The sequence below is a fragment of the Dreissena polymorpha genome, chromosome 14 (genome assembly GCF_020536995.1).
Source record: "Dreissena polymorpha isolate Duluth1 chromosome 14, UMN_Dpol_1.0, whole genome shotgun sequence".
Lineage (NCBI taxonomy): Eukaryota > Metazoa > Mollusca > Bivalvia > Myida > Dreissenidae > Dreissena > Dreissena polymorpha.
Genome location: NC_068368.1, coordinates 31,743,388 through 31,768,287, shown reverse-complemented (window position 1 = coordinate 31,768,287; position 24,900 = coordinate 31,743,388). Strand labels below are relative to the sequence as shown.

General features: G+C 35.1%; 1 protein-coding gene and 1 long non-coding RNA gene across 6 annotated transcripts in view; both read left to right on the top strand.

Annotated features, from left to right (window-relative positions):
• The window catches only part of LOC127857681 (uncharacterized), a 31,477-nt gene extending 22,532 nt beyond the window's left edge, over window positions 1–8,945 (top strand). For all 5 annotated transcript variants that reach the window (XM_052394274.1, XM_052394273.1, XM_052394275.1 and 2 more), the window contains exons 7-9: window positions 237–358; window positions 2,862–2,970; window positions 3,925–8,945. In XM_052394274.1, the coding sequence (XP_052250234.1) occupies window positions 237–358; window positions 2,862–2,970; window positions 3,925–4,784 (1,091 nt within the window). In that variant the 3' untranslated portion in view covers window positions 4,785–8,945. The remainder of the gene's footprint in view (window positions 1–236; window positions 359–2,861; window positions 2,971–3,924) is intronic.
• A 10,729-nt stretch (window positions 8,946–19,674) lies between these two features.
• LOC127858905 (uncharacterized) lies at window positions 19,675–23,160 on the top strand. Its single transcript, XR_008039186.1, has 2 exons — window positions 19,675–19,862; window positions 20,763–23,160. It is a non-coding gene; the product is annotated as an uncharacterized LOC127858905 (long non-coding RNA).
• Window positions 23,161–24,900: the final 1,740 nt, after the last annotated feature.

The window sequence follows — 24,900 nt, the reverse complement described above, 5'->3', positions numbered from 1 at the left end:
TAGAGATGGGAATATAAATGTGCTGGAGCTGGCATGAAATTGTCCATTTAAATTGTACTTGGCAACTGGATGTTCTGAGAAAATTGTCATCTATTGATGTACTGAAAGGACAGATGTTGGCAACTGTCATCAAACTATGCATATATATCCATGTAGTGATAGATCTAGGAGGACCTCATTTGTTGACAGTTCCTTTGATCCTCTGCTCCAATGTTTTCAACCATGTTTCTTCTCAGGCAGTACGAAGGAGCCACCTTACAACAAACTGAGCGTGCGCGAGTCCTTGGCCAGCATGAACGCTAGGGCGGCCAGCAACACCTACGAGTACGTCCTTGAGGTCGACAACTTGTATGCAACGGTATGAACCAAACTGTATTTTTAGTTTATAGCCACATATTTTACTATTTTTAGCTCGATTATTATAGATAAAATATATATAGTGGAGCTATCCTACTCACCCCGGTGTCGGCGTCTGCATTAGCGTTAGCGTCTGCGTTAGCGTGCAAATGTTAAAGTTTTCGTGCTACCCCAAATATTTTCTTTGTCCCTTGACATATTGCTTTCATATTTTGCATACTTGTTAACCAACATAACCCCAACCTATAAACAAGAGCAGACAACTCTATCAAGCATTTTGTCATAATTATGGCCCCTTTTCGTCGTGAGACATGGGTAGATTTTTAAACTGAGTATATTCAGTTACCCCTAAGATTAAAGTAGTGTAATGAATATTGTGGTGTCTGATTTGTATTCCATAATACCTGAGTTGAATCACTGCATTGGGTAGACTTTAATCTTACACGAAATTTAATGTTCTATCTTGGTAACCAGTGTTGTTTTTAGCTCGACTATTATATATGAAATATTATATATGAAATTATTTTCATTGTCCCTTCACATATTGCTTTCATATATTTCATACTTGTTTACCAACATGACCCAACCTATAAACAAGAGCAGACAACTCTATCAAGCATTTTGTCATAATTATGGCCCCTTTTCCACTTAGAATACGCAGCAAATGTTAAAGTTTTCGTACTACCCCATTTAGTTTCATTGTCCCTTGACATATTGCTTTCATTTTGTCATAATTATGGCCCCTTTTCCACTTAGAATACGCAGCAAATGTTAAAGTTTTCGTACTACCCCATTTAGTTTCATTGTCCCTTGACATATTGCTTTCATATTTTGCATACTTGTTTACCAACATCACCCCAACCTATAAACAAGAGCAGACAACTCTATCAAGCATTTTGTCTTAATTATTGCCCCTTTTATACTTAGAATATGCATATTATTGATAAATCTATGTTAAAGTTTGCGTACTACCCCAAATATTTCCTATATCCTTTGACATATTGCTTTTTATATGTTGCATACTTGTTTACCAACATGACCCCAACCTATAAACAAGAGCAGACAACTCTATCAAAAATTTTGTCATAATTATGGCCCCTTTTACACTTAGATAATTAAACAAATTGCCATAACTTCTTTATTTATGATCACATTTTATTATTACTTCGACAAAACAACACTTACCTGAATACCACAATGGATTCCACCCAAACAATACCCCACGCCCCTACCCAGAATCCTTACCCCCCCAACCTCCCCCCCTCCAATTATTTTTTTTAAACATCATCTAATAAATTACCACACCCCACATTATACCCCCCTCTCATCCCCCCACCCCCACCCCCCCTACTCCCCACCCCCAATTTTTTTTTTTAAACATCATCTAATAAATTACCACACCCCATATTATACCCCCTCTCACCCCCTCTCACCCCCCCACCCCCTACTCCCCCAATTTTTTATATAATTTTTTTCCTTTTTATTTTTTTGAAAGATCGTCTAATAAATTATTGAATATGAACGATTTCCCCATGATGGCTTACGTTATACTGTCAAGCACTCGAATAGTCGAGCGCGCTGTCCTCTGACAGCTCTTGTATATTTTGCATACTTGTTTACCAACATGACCCCAACCTATAAACAAGAGCAGACCACTGTATCAAGCATTTTTACATAATTATGGCCCCTTTTACACTTAGATAATTGAACATTTTGCTTAAATTGCCATAACTTCTTTATTTATGATCACATTTTATTATTACTTTGACAAAACAACACTTACCTGAATACCACAATGGATTCCACCCAAACAATACCCCACGCCCCTACCCAGAATCCCTTCCCCCCCCAACCTCCCCCCCCCAATTTTTTTTTTTAAACATCGTCTAATAAATTACCCCAGCCCACATTATACCCCCCTCTCACCCCCACCCCCCCTACCCCCCCAACCCCCCCCCCCCATTTTTTTTTTTTTAAACATCATCTTATAAATGACCTTACCCCACATTATACCCCCCCTCACCCCCCTACCCCACCCCCGATTTTTTTTTCTCCTTTTTTTATTTTTGAAAGATCGTCTAATAAATGACCACGCCCCACATTATACCCCCTCTCAACCCCCCCCCAATTTTTTTATATTTTTTTTCCTTTTTTTATTTTTAAAAGATCGTCTAATAAATTATTGAATATGAACAATTTCCCCATGATGGCTTATGTTATAATGTCAAGCACTCGAATAGTCGAGCGCGCTGTCCTCTGACAGCTCTTGTTGGTATTTCCCAGGCTGTTGAGGTTTTATGCTGTTTGCTGCTTATCAATATCTTAGGTTTGGAAATGAATCCTTTAAAATTGGAATCTATTACGAAATGTTGTGAATTAAGTTTCATTTTCTAATGGACTTCAAACAGGTAAAAGTGCGTATATGAGCGTGTATAAGGGTTAAGTTTTACTTTTTTGATATTTTTTCCTCATCCTGTTTGTGCTTACATGCATTTCAATATTAGGTGGAGGGTGGTTCTGGAGACGGGGTTGTCAGGGCGACAGGGTCCAGCAATCCAGGAAGTCCCAGCCAGGGGGACTCCCGTAGAACATTGAACAGAAGTGAGGCTGATGGTAAGGCAATGTAGGGCAGTTTTGAAATAAGCCTTGTTCTGGAAAAACTGGGCTTAATTCACGTGCATAAAGTGTCATCCCAGATCAGAGGCGACACTTTTGGCTTTTAATTAACTTTCCATTTATAGCAAGTCTCTTCTAAATCAAAATCAAGTTGAGGCGGCAAGTGTCATCCCTGATAAGCCTGTGTAGATTGCACAGGCTAATCTGGAATGACACTGTTCACACAAGCATTAAGCCCTGTTTTTCCACAACAACACTCAAGTAAACACTCATAATAATGTCCAATCCGCCACTTCAAATTACAGCACAGTAAATACATTCAATTTAATTTACCATTATGAGTGGATTTATAGTGTTAACTGAAAATACCACCACCATTGGGGATTGGGATTGATAGGCAAGTTTCTGACTTACAAATCAACTTAGATTTAATTTTACATTTTCATGGTTTTCCATTGATCTAATCATTTTCAGTTTTTAATTTGAACAAGAATTAACTAAAGAATTAACTCTTGCTAACACATTATAGTACTTTATCCTGGTTTACAATAAACTGATCTCATAGCACTGCATTTGTTTCTGTATTCAAGTGTGTTGCTATATATTTAATTTTTTTTCCATGGGGGTGTTCTTTCATCAAATCAGGCTTTAGGTTTGGAAAAAACTTAAAAACTGAAAAAAAATTGGGCAAAATGCATGTGCGTAAAGTGTCGTTCCAGATTAGCCCTTGCAGTCCACACAGGCTAATCAGGGACGACACTTTCCACTTTTATGACATTTTTAGTTTAATTGAAGTCACTTCTCAGCAAAAATCCAATTAAGGCGTAAAGTGTCATCCCTGATTAGCCTGTGCGGACTGCACAGGCTAATCTGGGACAACACTTTACGCACATGCATTATTCCCAGTTTTCTCAGAACACGACTCAATTGCACAACATTCTGTGTTTACAGTTCCACCTTTGCCATCGCTGGACAGTCTTCATGAAACAGCAAAACAGCATCAGGGGGAGGTCAGAAAGAAACCAGACTACTATAACATTGACAAAAACAAAAACTTGCCAAACAAAGGTCAAGGTCACCAAAGGACACCCTCGGGTCAAATGGTTCAAGGTCATTCTAGGACGCCATCTGATCATGGCCAGATACGTTCACAAGCTTCAAGTGACATGACCTCCTCTTATGAGAGTCGTGTAATGAGTTCTTCGTTTGAAGGAGGTTCTATGTCTTCTTCGTACGAAGGCCGTGTCCCAATGGCAACGCAAGAAAATGTAGACCTAGAGTTTGATCAAAATTATCAGTCAGTAGATAATACTAAAAATGGCGATGAGTGTTTGGAGCTTGATCCAAACTATGAAACTGTTGACGAGGCAAAGTCAAAAGTGAAATATGAAGAAATTAATGGAACTCGTCCAAAACAGTTAGTGAGGTCCCATATTTATGAGGTTCCAGGTGATAAGAGAAAGTATGAAGTGGTGAAAGACGGTGACATTGTAACTGAGGATGGTAAAATCAGGGCACATGTGTATGAGGAAGTGACTGTATCAAGTGAAGAGAGAAGACAGAAACAAAAACTGCTGAGTCAGCATACATATGAGGAGGTCACAGAGGTTATGGGTCAAAAGAAAAAAGGCGGGAAAAGTAATCAGAGTACAGATGCATCAAGTTCTAAAGATGTTGGGAAAAAAAAGAAAGGTCATGAGAGGTCAGGATCTGGGGATTTGTTTTCGTTTGGTAAGAAGAAGAATGATGACAAAGATAAAAGTAAAGAGAGCAAAAGAAAAACTGATGGAAAGGATGCAAGTAAAAAGTGAAACATTTCGGATACAATGTATAATGTTAGGATGATGTATTCTTAGCATATATCGGTTGTATTTGTTTTTCTTGGTTGATAGTGCAATCTGTTAGTTTTTAAAATAATTTAACCCATAATATTTTTTGGCTCCTTTATCTTAACCTTTTTTACATTACACAAATATATGTCAAGGATTGATATTGGTTTAATATAAATGATTTATATGTCAATAAGGAAAATGTTACTATTTCTTCGACACTATTTAATTATTGATGACTTGCTTGCTAAATAATCTGCAAACTGAGACATGTAATTTAATAATTTTCATACTTTTAAAACATAATTACACATACATTTACTTGTTTGTAACCTGTTAACTATTAGAAAGTATCATATTTCAGTAAGACAGATAACAATTAAAGCTTATATTTTAAAAGATTGAATTAAATCAGTCATAGTTGTATTATCTGATTATTTATTTGCAATGTGTTTTCCATAACTTAAGTTATTATGACAAAGTGAATTTACAGCTATTTTTAGTTTCAAAAATAGCCTCAATGCTGTAACTGAAGAGGATTGTGAAGATAGTTAAATTTATGTATTAACCCTTAAAGCGCTGGAGCTGAATTTTAAAGGCCTTTGCAAACAGTTTGGATCCAGATGAGACGCCACAGAACGTGGCGTCTCATCAGGATCCAAACTGTTTGCTATTCTGATAGTATTCTTTGAAAAAAATCAAAGAAAAGGCTAATTTTAGAAATTCAACAGACGACATTTTAGCAGACGACAAATTTCCCAGCATGCAAAGGGTTAAAGATTAATCATACCGATACTTGTTTATGAATCTGCTTTGTTTGGGATTAAACAATAACCATATATTGTGTATGCCATACGTCAAGTTAGTATTTTATATAAAAGTAATGTAAACACACTACTATGTGACTTTGGAAATGTGATCAACATTGGAATAAACTTAGTTGTTTCAACATTTCTTTACACGCAAGTTTTGTACCTGTTGTATTGACGAATTTTGACACACTGGAAGTCAAATAGACGCATGCATATATGATTGCATCTTTTAAGCTGATTTTTTCCCCAAAGGTGTTTACGTGGAGGAAGAAGAAAAATATCCCTAAAGGAAACCTTGTCCATTCATGCATTAAAATGATGTTAACTGAATTGAAAGTCATCAAAAAGTGCTAATTGCACTTGAAATATAATATAACAAGGTGTATAAAGCACATAAAATGCCCATTTCAAGTCTTGTTTTAACATCACATTAAATTGTTTGAAGTATTTATACATTGACTCCTTGCTGGAAGTGTAAGACAAATGTTAAACAATATGCCTCATATATAAACTATTTATCAAATGCACACATCATGGGTTATTTCTGCTAACGTTAATGCTAAAACAGTTCATATGGACTGTCCGTATAGCTAGCCTAGAATTATTTATGTATTTATTCTTAACATATTTTAATCTCAATACAATTTATTTGAACATTCCAGTGAAATCCACACATAAATGCAGCTTTCGTGGTAAATGGTTGTGTACAATAAAGCATTATCAGTGTAAATATTTATATAGAAAAATTTGTAAATTAACACATCTATAATCATACATTAGACTTAATAGATTGTTACATTTAAATTATTATAATTATGTGAAATTATTATATTTTAGTTTGTTTTAAAGATGCGTACTCACCCTATGTTCCCTTCATTTAGAAATTTTCATGAAACCATTATGGTACTAAAAAACTTGACAACTGTACCATCCAAGAAGCCTAAGTAAGAAATAATAAAATAAAGAAGAAAAAGTGAAGCAAAACAAGATAGTTTCATATAAAATACCATAATCGTATTATCCCCCGCCATAGGCGGAGGGATATTGTTTTGGCGTTGTCCGTCCGTCCTTCCGGCACTTTTGTGTCCGGAGCCATATATTGGAAGTGGTTTGGCGGATTTCATTGAAACTTGGTACGAGTATATATATGGCTAAGAGGATAATGCATGCTAAATGGCATAGTACACCATCTGTTAATAACGGAGTTATGGCCCTTTGTATCTTGAAAAAATGCTTTTTTGTGTCCGGAGCCATATCTTGCAAGTGCTTGGCAGATTGTATTGAAACTTGGTATGAGTATATATATGGATAAAAGGATGATGCACGCCAAATGGCATTGTTCACCATTGGATAATAATGGAGTTATGGCCTTTTGTATCTTGAAAAAATCCTTTCTTTGTGTGTCCGGAGCCATATCTTGGAAGTGCTTTGACGGATGTCATTGAAACTTGGTATGAGAATATAATTAAAAAAATTATATGGATAAGAGGATGATGCACGTTGGCCTTGTCCATTCGTCCAGAAAACTTTTGTGTCCAGAATTATATTGGCGGGGATATCAATTCAACGAATTGTGAGTATATATATGGATAAAAGGATGATGCACGCCAAATGGCATTGTTCACCATTGGATAATAATGGAGTTATGGCCCTTTGTATCTTGAAAAAATCCTTTCTTTGTGTGTCCGGAGTCATATCTAGGAAGTGCTTTGACGGATTTCATTGAAACTTGGTATGAGTATATAATAAAAAAATTATATGGATAAGAGGATGATGCACGTTGGCCTTGTCCATTCGTCCAGAAAACTTTTGTGTCCAGAAGTATATTGGTGGGGATATCAATTCAACGAATTGTGAGTATATATATGGATAAAAGGATGATGCACGCCACATGGCATTGTTCACCATTGGATAATAATGGAGTTATGGCCCTTTGTATCTTGAAAAAATCCTTTCTTTGTGTGTCCGGAGCGATATCTTGGAAGTGCTTTGACGGATTTCATTGAAACTTGGTATGAGTATATAATAAAAAAACTATATGGATAAGAGGATGATGCACGTTGGCCTTGTCCATTCGTCCAGAAAACTTTTGTGTCCAGAAGTATATTGACCTGTTGCAGTATAGGCTTTGTATTGACTGATTTACTGATTGTGTCGCTTATAACAACTACGCAATTTTAAGAGAATTGTCTTAAGTGACTTATTTAATACGCAATACGCTTTAATTGAGACAATCGCATAATGAAGTATATGCTGCCTGCACATACTCGAGACATACAATTGTTAAGCTTCTGCAATAAGACAATAATATCTGTTGTTAAAGTATTAATGTTTAAATGAGAAACAAAGGTGAGTTTTACTTCATAATTTATCTAAATATTTTATTTGTTAAAATTGATCAGTGGAAGTCAGTAACAAATAACTTAAACTTAAAAAAACATTTATGGAGGATTATTTTGTTATTATTATACTCATTATTATTACACTATTTTAATTATTTAGATTTAGTTCATTACTTGATTGATAATCGGACATTCTTTAGTAAATACCGTTTCTTACTTAAACTCCTTAGCATTTACCTGAAAAGATATTGCTTAGCTTTTCGGTTTATTTTTATTTAATGTATAAACATTTTCCATCTGCTAGTTTCAACCAAATATTGTCTGAACTGCAAATTAAATTCAAATATCGTTCATAGATCGTAATTAAAATGACATTGACTTGATTTTGTATTATGATATTGTATATTCCACAACTTTGTTGCCTCGTATATTTAGCCTACATGAGCACATGCTCACGGTGAGCTTTTGTGATCACATTTTATCTGTCCTTCATTGTCCAATATGCATTGTCTGTCGTCAACATGTATTGTTTGAACACCCTAGAAGCAACCTTAATGCTCTATGAAAATGAAAATTGACAAAAAACATTTGCAATGCATTTTCGTTACAGGCTCACATGTTATTAAAATTTAGGTTAAAGTAAATAAAAAGCCATCCACGCTGTGGAAGTCACAGTTTTGGCCAAAACATCAAGAAACTTGCTCTAATGATATCTCAGCCGAGTTTAGAATGGTTACGTAAAGATATCAAAAGCTGCTTAGAAAAAAGCAGTTCCGTCTGGTCTCAGGTGAGCGACTGAGAGTCTTTGGCTCAATTGTGCTGTAACAAGATCTTATGTTAATGCCATATTTTCTTACATATTTTAGCGCATATATATATATATGCATTTTTTATACATGTTTTTATGTAAGCCATTTTGTATGTTGTAAGTTGTAACCGTATGTGTTATGCTATAAAATGTTACTGAAAATGTAAAAGATCAAACAACAGCACATAATTTGTTTATTTTATCCCTTCGGACATGACAAGTGGATTGTAAAACACTGGAATGCAAAAAGTAAAGGAAATCATTCAATTGTATGATTATAGTGAATTGAAAAAGGTTCAGAACGGTTCAGGATTCGTCAATATCCAGTTAAATTATGCTAGCTGTTTGGGTATTCAGTGCTTTCTCTGTTCTCAAGCACAATTCATGTTTTATGTGTAAATCAACAAATCGCAACATTGAGAATCTAATTGCAGTTTAGAAAATGGTTCACTTATGGCGATATAACAGCCTTGCATTATTTCATTTAGGAGTTCTTATGGCGATATAACAAGCTTGCATTATTTTATTTTAGAGTTCTTATGGCGATATAACAAGCTTGCGTTATTTCATTTAGGAGTTCTTATGGCGATATAACAAGCTTGCATTATTTCATTTAGGAGTTCTTATGGCGATAAAACAAGCTTGCATTATTTCATTCAGGAGTTCTTATGGCGATATAACAAGCTTGCATTATTTCATTTAGGAGTTCTTATTGCGATATAACAAGCTTGCATTATTTCATTTAGGAGTTCTTATGGCGATATAACAAGCTTGCATTATTTTATTTTGGAGTTCTTATTGATGATAGGCTATTGATGGCTGGGGCTTAAAGTGTAGATCTTTAACGCTTGTTAGAATATTCTTAAATATTTCCAGATTCCTACGTGGAGCATAGCATTGTATGATTTTCTAATTACTTGACATGAGTTATACACGTCATCAGACTGTTTCTTGCAAAACCTATATTCAATTTGAAAGTTATTAAAATTGCTATTGGGTAATCGATATGGCTTCTGCTGTGCGACCGGGAGGTCGCGGCTTCGATCTCAACTCGGGGGAGGGATGGTGTGATCTTTTAAAGATATAGACATATAATAAAGACACAGGGTGCTACTTTTTTTTATAGGAAATGGAAACGAGAGTGTTTTTATAAGCCCAACGGCTGTTGATGAAATCGAGTTCTGTACAATTAAATGGGTTTAAAAAGATACAATACAAATCAATAAAATGCATGATCTTTGTACAGTAAATTCACACATTGAGTAAAAACTACAAGCAAAATTAAAAAGGACATATGACTTTTTGCAAACTAATTTGTAAGTTCAAAGTAAAAATGTGTGTGAACGATAGTTGTATTAAGTTAACTTTTAAGTTCCCATACTTAAAACTGTCATTTGAATTCATTTTTTAGCTCATCTTTTTTTTGAAAAAAAAAATGAGCTATTGTCATCACCTTGGCGTCGGCGTCCAGTTAAGTTTTGTGTTTAGGTCCACTTTTCTCATAAAGTATCAAAGCTATTGCATTCAAACTTGGTACACTTACTATCATGAGGGGACTGGGCAGGCAAAGTTAGATAACTCTGGCGTGCATTTTGACAGATTTATGTGCCCTTTTTATACTTAGAAAATTGAAAATTTGGTTAAGTTTTGTGTTTAGGTCCACTTTTCTCATAAAGCATCAAAGCTATTGCATTCAAACTTGGTACACTTACTTACTATCATGAGGGGACTGGGCAGGCAAAGTTAGATAACTCTGGCGTGCATTTTGACAGAATTATGTGCCCTTTTTATACTTAGAAAATTGAAAATTTTGGTTAAGTTTTGTGTTTAGATCCATTTTATTCCTTAAGTATCTAAGCTATTGCTTTCATACTTGCAACACTTACTAACTATCATAAGGGGACTGTGCAGGCAAAGTTATGTAACTCTGACTGGCATTTTGACAGAATTATGTGCCCTTTTTATACTTCGAAAATTGAAAATTTGGTTAAGTTTTGTGTTTAGGTCCACTTTATTCCTACAGTATCAAAGCTATTGCTTTCATACTTGCAACACTTATTAACTGTCATAAGGGGACTGTGCAGGCTCTCCACCCAAACCATCCCCCGTGCCCCCCTCCCCCCCTAAAAAAAGATCATCTCACAAATGACCACCACACCCTCACACTATACCCCCTCCCCTCCCCCCCCCAATTTTTTTGAAACGGTTAAAAACACAAATTTTTATTTTTATTATTTTATTTTTGAAATTCCCTCCAACCATCGCACCCAAGAATCCCCCCCCTGATTTGTTTTTTGCATTTTTTCGCATTTTTGGAAGATAATGTTATACATGTCTACACCCCCACATTATACACCCCTCTTCACGCCACCCCTCCCTCCTTTGTGATTGAAATTGAGAGTCCCTTCACCTTTAAAAAGAAAATAGATGAGCGGTCTGCACCCGCAAGGCGGTGCTCTTGTTTGATTGAAGTATTGAGATAGTTCCCTTCACCTTTAAAAAGCAAAATAGATGAGCGGTCTGCACCCGCAAGGCGATGCTCTTGTTTCAACATTAGTATTCCCGGTTAAAAACGGGAAATTTATTTGAAACATCTGCGGCTAGAATGCGGCCACCTTGTCGTACTCTCTCTCTCACTGTCTAACATTTTGAATCGCATGAAACTGTGTGATAATGCTCGTATGGATAACATATCAGCCAGTTAGATAATCATTCAGATCGTCTGAATCACTTATTATGACACTTTTATTATGAAATAACAGCCAAATTTATATTTTCCGCTCTCTAACTCTTTAGGTTTCAATCGTATCATCATCAAACTTGGTGACAATGTTAGAATCATATCTCAACCAAGTTCGATTAATAGCCGGATCTCCTTAACCCGTGAATGATCCAAAATGTTCCAATTTACGATTGCTCGTTCAAAAAGGTATACTCGTATAATCAACATTTATAAATGTAACCCACACCTTTAAACGGATGTCTTTTGTTACATATTGGCACTCGTATATTTGAAATTTTAAATACTAATGCATAACACCCTGTCAGATAAAGATATTGAAAGGCATACTTCAAGTTTACAAAATGACTTAAAGGAAATAGTGTGTCATCAAGTATTTTTTTCTAATTAACCGAAGACAACAAGAACCCACATATAAACACAATAACGCTGTCTGGAGGCATCCGTCTCGTGGGAAAATTCTTGTTAAACAAGCGACTTGTTGACGGTTTGGAAAAATTATAATTTTCAAAAACAAACTGTCAAAGGTTCAAAATAATGTACGCATTTTATTTAAACAATCGAAATAGCATATTATAAATAACATATACAGTGATACATAATATAATTGCATGTTCGTTATTTGATAATCAAATATTCGGATAAAATAAATACTGTGTCAGTAAGCGCTTTTCTTTCAATTGTTTTAGTGTACACTATTTACATAATTTCGATGGTTGTTCTACAGTTTATTTACCAGGAGACCTTGTGGAAAGTTGAACAAGCTCTTTGCCTTTGAGTTTTTTTGGAAAACTGGGCTAAATGCATGTGTGTTAGGTGTCGTCCCAAAATAAATAGCCTGAACTGTCTGCACAGGCATATTACGGACGACACTTTCCGCCCGAACTGGATTTTCGTTAAGTTGAGACTTCCTTTAAAAAAATCATCAAAGCAGAAAATGTCGTCCCTGTGAAGCCTGTGAGGACTTTTACAGGTTTTGACATGACAGCATTACTGTTGAAAACAGCAAAATGTAATCACACTATCTTTATGCAAATGACGTCAATATTACCCTTTGACAGATTTTATCGAAACCACTTAGATCTATTTTACGTGCTTAGTTAAGTTGTAAATTATATTAACCCTTAAAGCGCTGGAGCTGAATTTTAAAGGCCTTTGCAAACAGTTTGGATCCAGATGAGACGCCACAGAACGTGGCGTCTCATCAGGATCCAAACTGTTTGCTATTCTGATAGTATTCTTTGAAAAAAAATCGAAGAAAATGCTAATTTTAGAAATTCTGCAGACGACATTTTAGCAGACGACAAATTTCCCAGCATGCAAAGGGTTAACCGAAATAAGGGTGGAAATACAAGTCAGATACATCCTGCAAAATACGCGAATACGTTGGTTTGAATTCTTAATCGAGGCTAGCTAAGTTATCATACCTTACTTTAACACGAACGTAAGTTTCCATACGTTGGTATTATTATACGAGCATTGTTATAAAAGCATTGAGTTATAGTTCGAATTAACTGTAAACTATTAACGCAGCTCTGTCACATACGATGGGGAAAATATAGATGAGACTTAATACTTCTTGGCAGTGTCATAATAACTATACTCATGAAATACAGTAAAAATTATATCACTTAATAGTATAATAGTAATGCAAACACTACCGACTGAATGACTCTTCGGGGAATATAGGTGGTGTTTGCGACTAACTTGTTAAGTTGCGTAATGAAGATTAAAAGACAAGTCCTTAAATATTGTAATACATTTGTAATGGATAGATATGTATTGATATTTCTGTGTGAAATTGTACGCAATTATACGAATAAAAGAGCATGAGCGTGAGTGGCAATTCATACAGGTTTTTAATAACATAGGATTATGGCATAACCATTGACATTTCGAACTGAATTTTTTGTAAAGCATGGCCCTCCTGAAATGAAATTGATTGGCTATTTTCGCCCAGGTGATAATTTTACAACAACAACCGTAAAGTTATTAAAAGCTATAAAGCGTCTCAAGACGCATTTGAAATTGACTTAACAGAATGCGTAAACACGAATAAACTGGGACAAACTCTGGTAATGTTTGTCAACAATGTTATTTCAGACAGTTTCATTTAATAATGTCTTTATTAAATAGAGACGCATAAGTGTGTTTATTGTTGTTTTTCCATTTGTTAAATTCAAGAAGGAGCTTGAACGAGAGGTATACATCTTCCCGAGAAAACCTTGTCAAAACTGATGTCTCTATTTTTTTATTCTACATGAGATACTAGTCGACTGAGGTATTATAACTACGTTTTGCTTTAAGACTTATCAATCTCCTGCACGAATAACAGCTGTTAATTAACTTTATAGAACTTTATTCATTTGGTACACCTGAGAAACATCTGTTTCACTTTTAATAACAATAAACCTGCATTTCTCGTCACGAACGTGTAACCGTTTGATAAATAAAAAATGCACACGTCGTCACTAAGTTAAGCCAAATCATTAATTCAACATCATAACCATCATATTCAATTTTGCAACTCTCTAACCGTATTATCATTTATTAAACGCTTAACACTAGACCAGAATGGCGTTGGAACGCCTTGTCGCGATGTTGGCGGATTTCGTGTGCAGAATCCTTGTATACGCGACATCCTGCGTTGGAATGTGTGTTTTGTTTGTGGTAGGTAAACTAATCATGTTACTTTTTAGTTTTGATTGATGGTTGAAATAAGGTGACAACAGATTCGATCATTTTTACCTTTTGGCGTGTTGTTTATATTGTTCTGTATTGTATATTGCAATCGGTCACTTGTCTTATATAATATGCCAGCGATTGGCAACACAAATTAATCTCCTGATAACGAGCCTGGATTTTCATTATTTCTATTTTTTTTAAAATGCTTCTTAGACAGTCATGCACGATGGGCAGAGAAATTAGATTCTAAGCAATTTGTGTTTTCTAGTTTTGCATTTCTTTTATTGATGTTCGAACTTTCGGGGGTAAATAACGTCTAGTATGTCGAATGATCTTGTTTACAGGTACAAAATGCTGCTATGTGTTTTCTCGGGGTTGTGTGTTTGATATGTGAATCCCGTATCTGCAGGGAAAGTCGTTTTGCCTTAGAGGCCGATCATAGCACTAATGCATTAGACGAAACAACGAATAAATACCATAACTTCGTTGACGGTACAGAAAGAATAAGTCAACAATTTGCCACGCATACAAACGAAACTGAAGAACGAATTAAAGACATTTATAACACATTTCTTGGGAATGACCTGGAGTGTCTCCGCATTGCAAACGTTGCCTTGCTTTTAACCACCCTCGGTTTGCTATATGCTCTTGGAGGTGCGTTACTAGGGACGGCATTTATATTGAAACCACAGGGGCATCAGTGGTGCATCAAACAGCGCGCGACAGCATGGGTATGTATATTTTTATTTATCTAACAAGATGGTCAGTATGATGAGTAGTATGATTCACATATAATAAAGCAATTTAAAAAGCTACGATAGAGAATGTATCTCAATTTATGCAACAAACACCCGATCCCAATAATTGGCTGCGCCCGGAGCGCCCTGTTACTAATGATTCCTGCTGATTTAATTCTAAATACAAACAATACATACGCTACTATATTACATTCTATATTTTCAGTTCCTATCCACTGCTTTTTCCCTTATAGTGCCCATTTACGTAGATCTCAGTTCACTCACTCGGATTACGGAGGTAAATTATGACATTTTAGCCGGTAGCGTAGTCACTTATTTTTCCAATGAGGGATTATTCCATATCGTCAACGTTCAGTCAATATATGTGTTCATATTACAATCCCTTCGAATGAATCTGATTCCATCATAAAAATATTAGTACATCTTGTGTTAACAATGCGTGTAATACATCAAGATGATAATACGTAAACAAGTGTAGAAAGTATGATATTTGTTGTGTGCATTCGGGAAATTGAATTGTGGAATTACATGTATCGAATACATATAGATCACAATAACATATTTTTTCCATGTCAGCTCATTTGCAACCCGCACCATTCACATTTTTGAAAGCATGTTTTTTATATTTCGACTATTGAGTAGGCATATATCTAACTAGAAATGGCGCGGCAGAGGCCGACGCGTATCCCCACGCCGAATGTTTGACCTAGGTGTGCCCCAGGGTTGGTAATGGGGCCATGCATAGCTGAGATTGACCGTATTGTCATAAGAGAAGTTCATCATCAATTAGAAGTGAATTGGTGTAGAAATGAAGAAGTTATAGTAAAAGGCAATTTTGGGTGGGTGTGACATATGTGGGCAGGGCGCCCCAGGGTTGGTAATTGTGCCATGCATAGTTGAGATTGACCGTATTGTCATAAGAGAAGTTCAGTATCAATTTGAAGTGAATCGGTGTAGAAATGAAGAAAGTATAGTAAAAGGCAATTTTGGGCGGGTGTGGTCTATGTGGGCGGGGCCCCAGGGTTGGTAATGGGGCCATGCATAGTTGAGATTGACCGTATTGTCATAAGAGAGGTTCAGTATCAATTTGAAGTGAATCGGTGTAGAAATGAAGAAATTATAGTAAAAGGCAATTTTGGGTGGGTGTGGTCTATGTGGGCGGGGCGCCCCAGGGTTGGTAATGGGGCCATGCATAGTTGAGATTGACTGTATTGTCATAAGAGAAGTTCAATATCAATTTGAAGTGAATCGGTGTAGAAATGAAGAAATTATAGTAAAGGCAATTTTGGGTGGGTGTGGTCTATGTGGGCGGGGCCCCAGGGTTGGTTATGGGGCCATGCATAGTTGAGATTGACCCTAATGTCATAAGAGAAGTTCAGAATCAATTTGAAGTGAATCCGTGTAGAAATGAAAAAATTATAGTAAATGGAATTTTTTGGTGGGTGTGGCCTATGTGGGCGGGCACCCCAGGGTTGGGATTGGGGCCATGCATAGTTGAGATTGACCCTAATGTCATAACAAAAGTTCAGTATCAATTTGAAGTGAATCCGTGTAGAAATGAAAAAATTATAGTAAATGGAAATTTTTGGTGGGTGTGGCCTATGTGGGCGGGGCGCCCCAGGGTTGGGAATGGGGCCATGCATGGTTGAGATTGACCGTGGTTATCTGTGGACCTAAGAGAGGTCCAGTATCAATTTGAAGTGAATCGGTGTAGAAATAAAGAAGTAAATGTAAAATAACCTAAAAAAATGAGTGATAATTTCTGACGCGGCCCCACCCCAACCGCTATAACTTTTGACCCAGGGGTCAGATCAAAATTCCAAATAGTGCACGGTCGCACATATGCTCATAGCTACCATGTGTGTAAGTTTCAAGGTTCTAGTGCTTTTAGTGTAGGAGGAGATAGTGGCCAGGACGGACGGACAGACGGACGGACGGACGGACGGCGGAGATAACCACAATATCCCCACCTTTTTTTCAAAAAGCGTGGGGATAATAAACATAGACCGTTGCGCGATATAAATCGATGTCATTGTATCCTGTTTCATTTGTTCCAGACTCAAATGCCCGGCATTTTCCGAACAATAATTCTGCTTCACGTCGTCTTATACGGGCTGACGGTAAGGCTTACTTGGAATTCAGCTCATGTATACTGCAGATACATTTAGTTTTATGTTAATAGTGTTTGCTGAACTCATACGTATTATTAGTTTACATCATGTAAACTAATATCAGTCTAAAGTGGAACGTGAATATAAGCACACATTTATTGTAAAACTTTCTATACATAATATTTATGCTTTCTAATATACTTATAACAATCATTTCAGGCGAAATGTAGTGGCCATATCGGTTATGAACGTACCTTTCAATCAAGCATTGTCGTGTTTCTTTGTATTACAATTCCACTGAGCACACATATACTATTCATTAATAGCATGTTGTATGAACATGTGTTTTAATATACTTTTCAGGTATTTGTCCAGTTAGTCATGTATGTCACATGCATTATGCCATCTGCAAAGTCGTCAACAGTGCACTCGTCATACAATATGATGTGTGTCGACAAAATTCAAAAGAAGAACAGTTTAGTTTGACAATTCAGCTGTAAGCCTACGAATACTGTGTATTTTTATAATCAATGGTGTAAACGATAGCCACGACCCATATACACAAGCTTGTTATGTCCACGTATGAATTATATTGACAGACTTACACATACATAAATTAATAATAGATTGTGTAGACGACATGTTTATTCAATGCTTTTTTGGTCAATCTACGAAATCAATCAATTTTCATATATTTATTCCTTTAGTGTATGCTGTTTTTGTTATTACTCAGCCATGTGTTCATTACAATATACAATACATGTACAACAATACTATTTTCCGAATACGCTAGATTTTATTGCTAAATATCTACGATTGATGCTTTGTGTCCAGTTGTCAACACTTTAATGGTCAATTAGCATAACAATTAGTTACATTTGGACATAAATAAAACGAGTATAACGAATTGAATTGTTATTAAAATTTGAACACACGTATTTACAATTAAACTTTAAACACATTTGTTTATATATTTTTATTGTTTGACTTGAGTTCATCATAATGCTAAAAGAAGTAAGTCTAATCGGCTTTTAATCCTTGAACAACTAGCCCTGGATTTGTAAATGCTATTGTTTTAATCTCTTACTATCGACTTAAATGAATTATAACTCGACACTTGCAAATTACATATACAGATAGATGGACATAAACCCTAGGATATTCTGCACTAATATTTGGCTAACATGTTCAAAGCAAGCGCTTAATAGCATGTTTTATCAATAAACGTCACAGGCCGAACAACTATTTAATTAAATTAAGCATTATCTTAAGATTGATTATTCTTTTGCATAATCAGTTTTAACGTGAAAAAAGTTAATAATCCAAAATATGAACTTAGTAAAACAAATGATGTGTTGTGATTCATGTCACTAAGAATGCCTACAATTTATTTATCTAGTACAAACTTCAAATTATTCAAGTTTCCTTTTAATCTGTTGTGTAACAGATGTATTGATCAAAGAATACACTGTTCATTTTAAACAATCATGTGTATGTATGCGTGTTTTGTATTAGTATACAACGAGTACTCTTTCTTCTATATGTACCGCGGGGTATGTCTAAATTTGACTATTTTTGATGTCAATCGTTTACTGTTAATTATGTGACAGTACGAGTTTAAACGAAAATAAGTGCCATTATTCGATGAAGCAGTCAAAAAATCGGACGTGCATAAGCAGAACTTTATAATAAATAGTTCGTAAAGGTTAAAGGGACTTGATTACAGTTTTTTGTATGTTTTGAAATGTGTCATTATAGAAGCTTTAAACTGATAAATGTAAAGCCCAGGATAGACCAAGACATTTTTTTTAGAGACAAAATAAATTATCATCTGGGCTCGAACCACGGACCCTTTGATGTAAAGTATACTGCTCAAACCACTCGGTCATCTGGCTGATACACATCTTGTGGAATTGTTTACTTTATATAAGTAATCTCCGAAGTATCACAAAATATTAATATAACAACATAGCTCTCCAAATTATTCAATCGTTTCGCGTTTGCAACGCTTTATAGTTATTAGGTTAATATATCGTCAAAAGATTCATATAATTGATATTTTAGAGCATGGTAAATTTTCAGTATAATTGAAAACATTGCAAATCTGAATTTTTTTTTATTTTGTCAATTTACCAAACTGAGAACAGGTCCCTTTAAGAGCAATATGATTATGACAAGTATGTATACGGATGTGTTAGAATCGAAATAATACTTGAATGTTATAGTTCATTGCCATAGAAGTCACGACCGGAAGCTTCAATGCGTGGATTCAAATTACTTTCGAACACGTGATATAACATGGACAAATCAAAATTCTGACCGTGGATTATTTGACAACGAAACTCTGACCCGCAAATATTATTTCCTACGTTGTAAAATAACAACATACATTTTATCATTTTACAGGTTAACTGATCTTATAATTATTTCAATAAGGTTTATTTGTATTGTTGCGACCAATTCTTAAATATAGCCGAATCAAATACACGCTATTACAAGTCTTGCGATATCTTAGTTTAATATGCCGATGTTAACAAAGAATCAATCCGTTTGTGAATTTGCCTTTATCAATATCGTAAAAAATGATTAATCCCAATTGTTTGGCAAACACGTAAGGGTTGCAATATCGAAACAGCTCATGCCGAAGTCAATACATGATACCGGATAAAACAATATTGACTGATACAATTTTGATCATTTAGAGTGTGCTATCTCTAACGATCGGATTTCATGTGAACCAAAAGGCTGTGTGCTATGCATGTATCAGTCGGAAATATTTACGTTTGAATTCATATCACAAAATGGTTAGTATAATTGTTGATTTTGATTTAAAAGAGCTTTATGTGTTCAAAATAGCAAAGAAAACACTTTTGCCTAAAGTATTTTGTATACTTTTCTGAACTCCATTCAATAAGATGCAGTCAACATTTACAGATTAATTATTTCTGAGTAAAGATATATACTTTGTAAAACAAAGGTAGTTCATCCAGTGACGAGAAATGCGTAGAATGGCGGTTGTCGACTAATTTGATTGAACGAATACTCATGTTGAGCTTAAACCAAGCACAGATTAAGTGTAACGTTGTGCTGAAAATGATAAACAAATCTTTATTTCACTACGTAACGAAAGGTTTATCAAGCTTTCATTGCAAAACTATGCTGTTTTTGACCATAAGAAAAATAACACCGCTCTGGCAAGAAGAAAATTTGTGGCTGCTTGTTAAACTGTGTTTGAAAACACTGATGCGGTGGCTGAAAGCTTGCTTTTGCCCACACTTTATCATTCCAGAGGTAAATTTGTTTGATGGTAAACTTTCATATGTCAGTTGCAAAAGGCAGCACATGTATGTTGAGGAAATGTTGACAAATAATATGAGAGATTTAGTGTTTTTACACAGGGACGATCGGAATATTTGTTCAGAGAACTTTCTAAACTTTGGGAAACTGATGTCGGCTAATACGAAGTTTTTTGTAACCGCCATAAAATAATATATTACACCACGTATTTGCATCAATATCCTGGTTGATAAGGCTTCAGTTGTGTTTACATTTTGCAAATCGGGCAATATAATGCAGAGGATTATTGCGCGTTGCATGGCGAAGCACATGTTGTTTGAAATAGCGCATATGTCAGCATCGATGTGCATTCAAGCAGGGATATCCATATGCAATCAAATACTATCATGCTATAGTTATTCCTACAGATGTTGCATCCAGTCGAATGAAGATGGCATCGATGCTATAATCTGCATGGCACATAGAAGCATTAATCTATGTTCTTGAATTCGTAGAACGTACATACAATAACACTGTCCAAACACTGTGCCAGTCCTTTGAGAACATGAATGCTGAGGGTTACAATCAAACAGACACGACAAGTGAAAACACGGCACTGCGTGTTACCTTCTCGAAGGAAGAGGCTTATTGTCTCCCGCCAGTGTTAGTTTTGCATCTTTGGGTCCCATTGCAAGAAGGCTGGCATAACGCTAGAGAATTTGACCTGATTCTGGAAAGGCTTCTAGCTATACAAAGCGATACATGCACGGTCATTGTTGTATTATTTGCAGTATCTCACGTATGGCTCTCTCAGATCACGGGACAACAAGTTGGGGCATTGAGCAAATTTGTATACTTTGTGTTAAATCCCCCGTATAACATCACAAACATATAACGTATATCCTACTTGGACATTGTTGGGAAATGGTAGGGGACGTTGAAATTGCCGAGATGGCGTATCGCGAATCTGCTGCACTTAGTCCTGAGCGCAATTCAGCCTTAAAACATATTCGAAGGATCGAAGAATTATTGAATGCTTGACATATTTTCGCGCTATAGTTTGTGAAGTAAAGAATAGTTTGGGTTTAGTAATGGTAAAATTTGAATCTATATATCTGTATGTTGTTTTTTAGTTTGGTTGCACTGAATATGATATTTATGTTGGTTTCCATTGTTCGTGATCTGAATGCATTATGCGAGTGTGACAGATAAAGATTGACTCTTTAAACCCTCACAATAAACAATAAACATATACATGTTATGCTGTGTATTTGTGGGAAGCACTCAAACCTATGTTACCGTACAACGCGAAATGTTCGTTTAAAAACACCCAAACACATTGCTTCATTTTACACGTTTATAAAGATAAATCCCTTCAAAATCGACCCCATGGACCCAATTTAGTAAATGTTTTGTTATCGTTGTTTTCTTCTTCTTATTATTATCTATTATTTGTTAGTGGGTGTGCAGGGAGGTGAAAGGGTTTTAAATACATTTAATTTTTCTGACAAAAGTAAAGAAGCAGCCCATGCAACTGTATTTATATGAAAAGTATGTTATATTGTTTAATGTTTAATTGTTTGACTCGTTTTATATTGCATATTTTGTCTTGGAAATCGGATTGATGTATAACTCATGGAAATATTTTCTTGATTGATATTTTCCACGCTTATTGTTGCGAATCTTTGTTGTGAACATACTTATGACTTAAATGTTTATGTTCATATAACCAACTTGTCAATACTTGGAATGTTTCTTAATTTGGTATCAATAAGGTCAAGTGAAAAAGATAATAGTAAGCACTATTAAAAAGTATATTTAACTTTAAGTTACAGTCTTAACTCTAACAAACTAGGCGTACGTCTTGTCGTTTTGGTATGTCTAAGAACATTGAATACCCTATGTGGGATAGAGTGAGTATATTTGTCTGATTTTGCATACGGAAAAGATTGAAGAGTTTAGAAGGCTCACTCCCTGTAGGACTAAGTGTTGACATTACGGTGTTCTAAGTGCTCATATTACCGTAACACGTCATTGCGATTGTTATTTACGCACACAGATAATGGTTTAATTGATATAGTCTACATCGCACTCGTGTATTACAATATTGCAATTTGTAGAGCATTTAATTTTGCGTTGCCTCAAATTTTGATATAAATAAAATAACAATTGTTTAGTCGGGGGTTGTCGCCATGATTGTCTTCTTTTCTGTTTACTATAATAACATATCTGGATACCATAGCATTCTCACCAACATACACATTGAACGACATGTCATGTAAATGTCTTATAAATACAAGCCAATGTTATTTTTGCAATAAAGCAAGTACGAATTTTAAAACTAACATATTATTGTGTCATCTATTTGTAATGTTAATATTTAAATACCCATGTGCAATTCAAATAAACTAAACTTGTTATATTTAGGGTAAAACATGTTCACATTACATTCATTAACGCTTGCTTATCATTCTCTATAATAAAGTGATCGTCGATTATTCATATTAATATTAAATCTTTATCAACTATTTTACATGAACTTACACCGTGTTTGCATTATTTGCAGATTGAAGCTTTAAGAGCACGGCGAGACTTTAGACACAAATTTCGGGTTTCGTCAAGCCTTTTTAATTTACTTTGCATATGTATCTCTAGCATTTTTTTACCAAGTGTAGTATGTGGTATGAATAACAATGAACGTTAATATGCTTTTTTGCTTATAACGTGTTTGGATGAAGGCAGTACGCTGGCATTTTGTGTGTACATAGCGAACAGGCAGACATATGTAAGCATCGCACAATTTATTAAATTGTTGTTAGCAAAACAGTTTCTATTTGTTTATTATTTTCCCTTTATACCATATGTTCATCATTTCATATACATTTTGCCCAGTTCATCATATTTTAACATTTTATAAAGTATTTCTTTATTGCTTCATATCACCCACAATAATTAATACTGCCACCCGTCTCAAAATCTGTCTCATCATAATAAGCCTTGTTCTGAGGAAACTGGGCTTAATGCATGGGCGTAAAGTGTCATCCCAGATAATCAGGGACGACAGTTTCAGCTTTTATGGTATTTTTAGTTTCAAGGAAGTCCCTTCTTGCCCTTGCCGAAAATCAAGTTTAGGCGGAAAGTATCGTCCCTGATAAGCCTGTGCGGACTGTGCGGACTCAGAACGCGACTTATTTCGGCGAGTTCCTTTTCCGTAAGCGATACTCCCAGCTTTTTCCTGACCACTCAAGTGGAATAGACACGTATTGTTATGTAATTCTATTCAATAGAATAAAATCCCCACACTTGAAAGGTCCAAAATTTGTTTAATAATGACGTAATATTATATGCGAGATATGATACGATATGATTTATAGTTGCGTGTATATGGGAAGGTTTACAACCGTTTAAAGGCAGACAAGACAAAACAAGCGTTTTATTCGAGATCAGTACAGATTACATAAAATAAAAAATAATGTGACTGAATACAATAGATCAGTTGTCAGTTTGTTTTAAACAGAACAATACAAACACTGATTGGAATACAGTTTACAGAAAGTGATAATAGTTGATATAATACGATGCATGGTTATCAATTAAAGAAACTAAGTTTGTTGAACTTCAAACAAAATGCGTTTTCTAAGCAGCATTTAATAACGATAATGTCTTCAACACGGACCTGAATATCGTTATTAAATTGTCAACGTTTACCAAGAGAAGAACATGGCTTATCGTGCTTTATATAGTCTTATTAATAGCTAGTTGTTTATTATGTCCCATACAAATACTTCGGTTTATATGTCAAACCCTGTGTTGGCTTTATAAATTGAACCTATTAAACAAGTGTTCTACATGATTTAATTGTATATGTAATACTTTCTATATTACATGCATCAATACTGTATTATTATCAGTATACATATGCTATTGTTACAGACAAGTTATATAAATTTCATGGATAATCATTTATTAGGTGAGTACATACTTATAGAAATACATTATGGCCAACATTTTATTTGCTAACTCTGTTTCCAGGTCAAATAATTGTTAAAATGAATATTGAAGGGAGACTAATAGTGAGATCAAATCATTGGCCTTGGTTTTGTCCTTAAGAGCAGAAAGTTTAAATTGCAAAAAAAGCTAACAATTTCCGGAGCATATATCTACGCTAAGCAATAAAAACAGTTTTAAAGTATTCACATCAGAAATAGATAGGCACTTGCAACACATGCAAGTCTATTTTGGGAACAGAGCGTGGCATGAGATTGTCTAGGATTTAAAAATCAATTTTAAACATGGTAAGACGATTGTTATGATGGTCATGTGGTAAACGTTAAAACTGAACAAAACTGTAGAAATCTTAAATATTTTTTTATTTTAATATCTCTTCAATTACATTTAGATTTATTAATCTTGATTTATTATTAAATACAATGAGATTTGACATGCTTTTATATCGCTCCTCCAACATCATGATTTGCATCGACCTTTGCTTGTAAAGTTCTGATGGTGAAGCGGATGTTGTTGTATCTTCATTGGGTTGTATTTGTCGGTATTATGTCATTAATG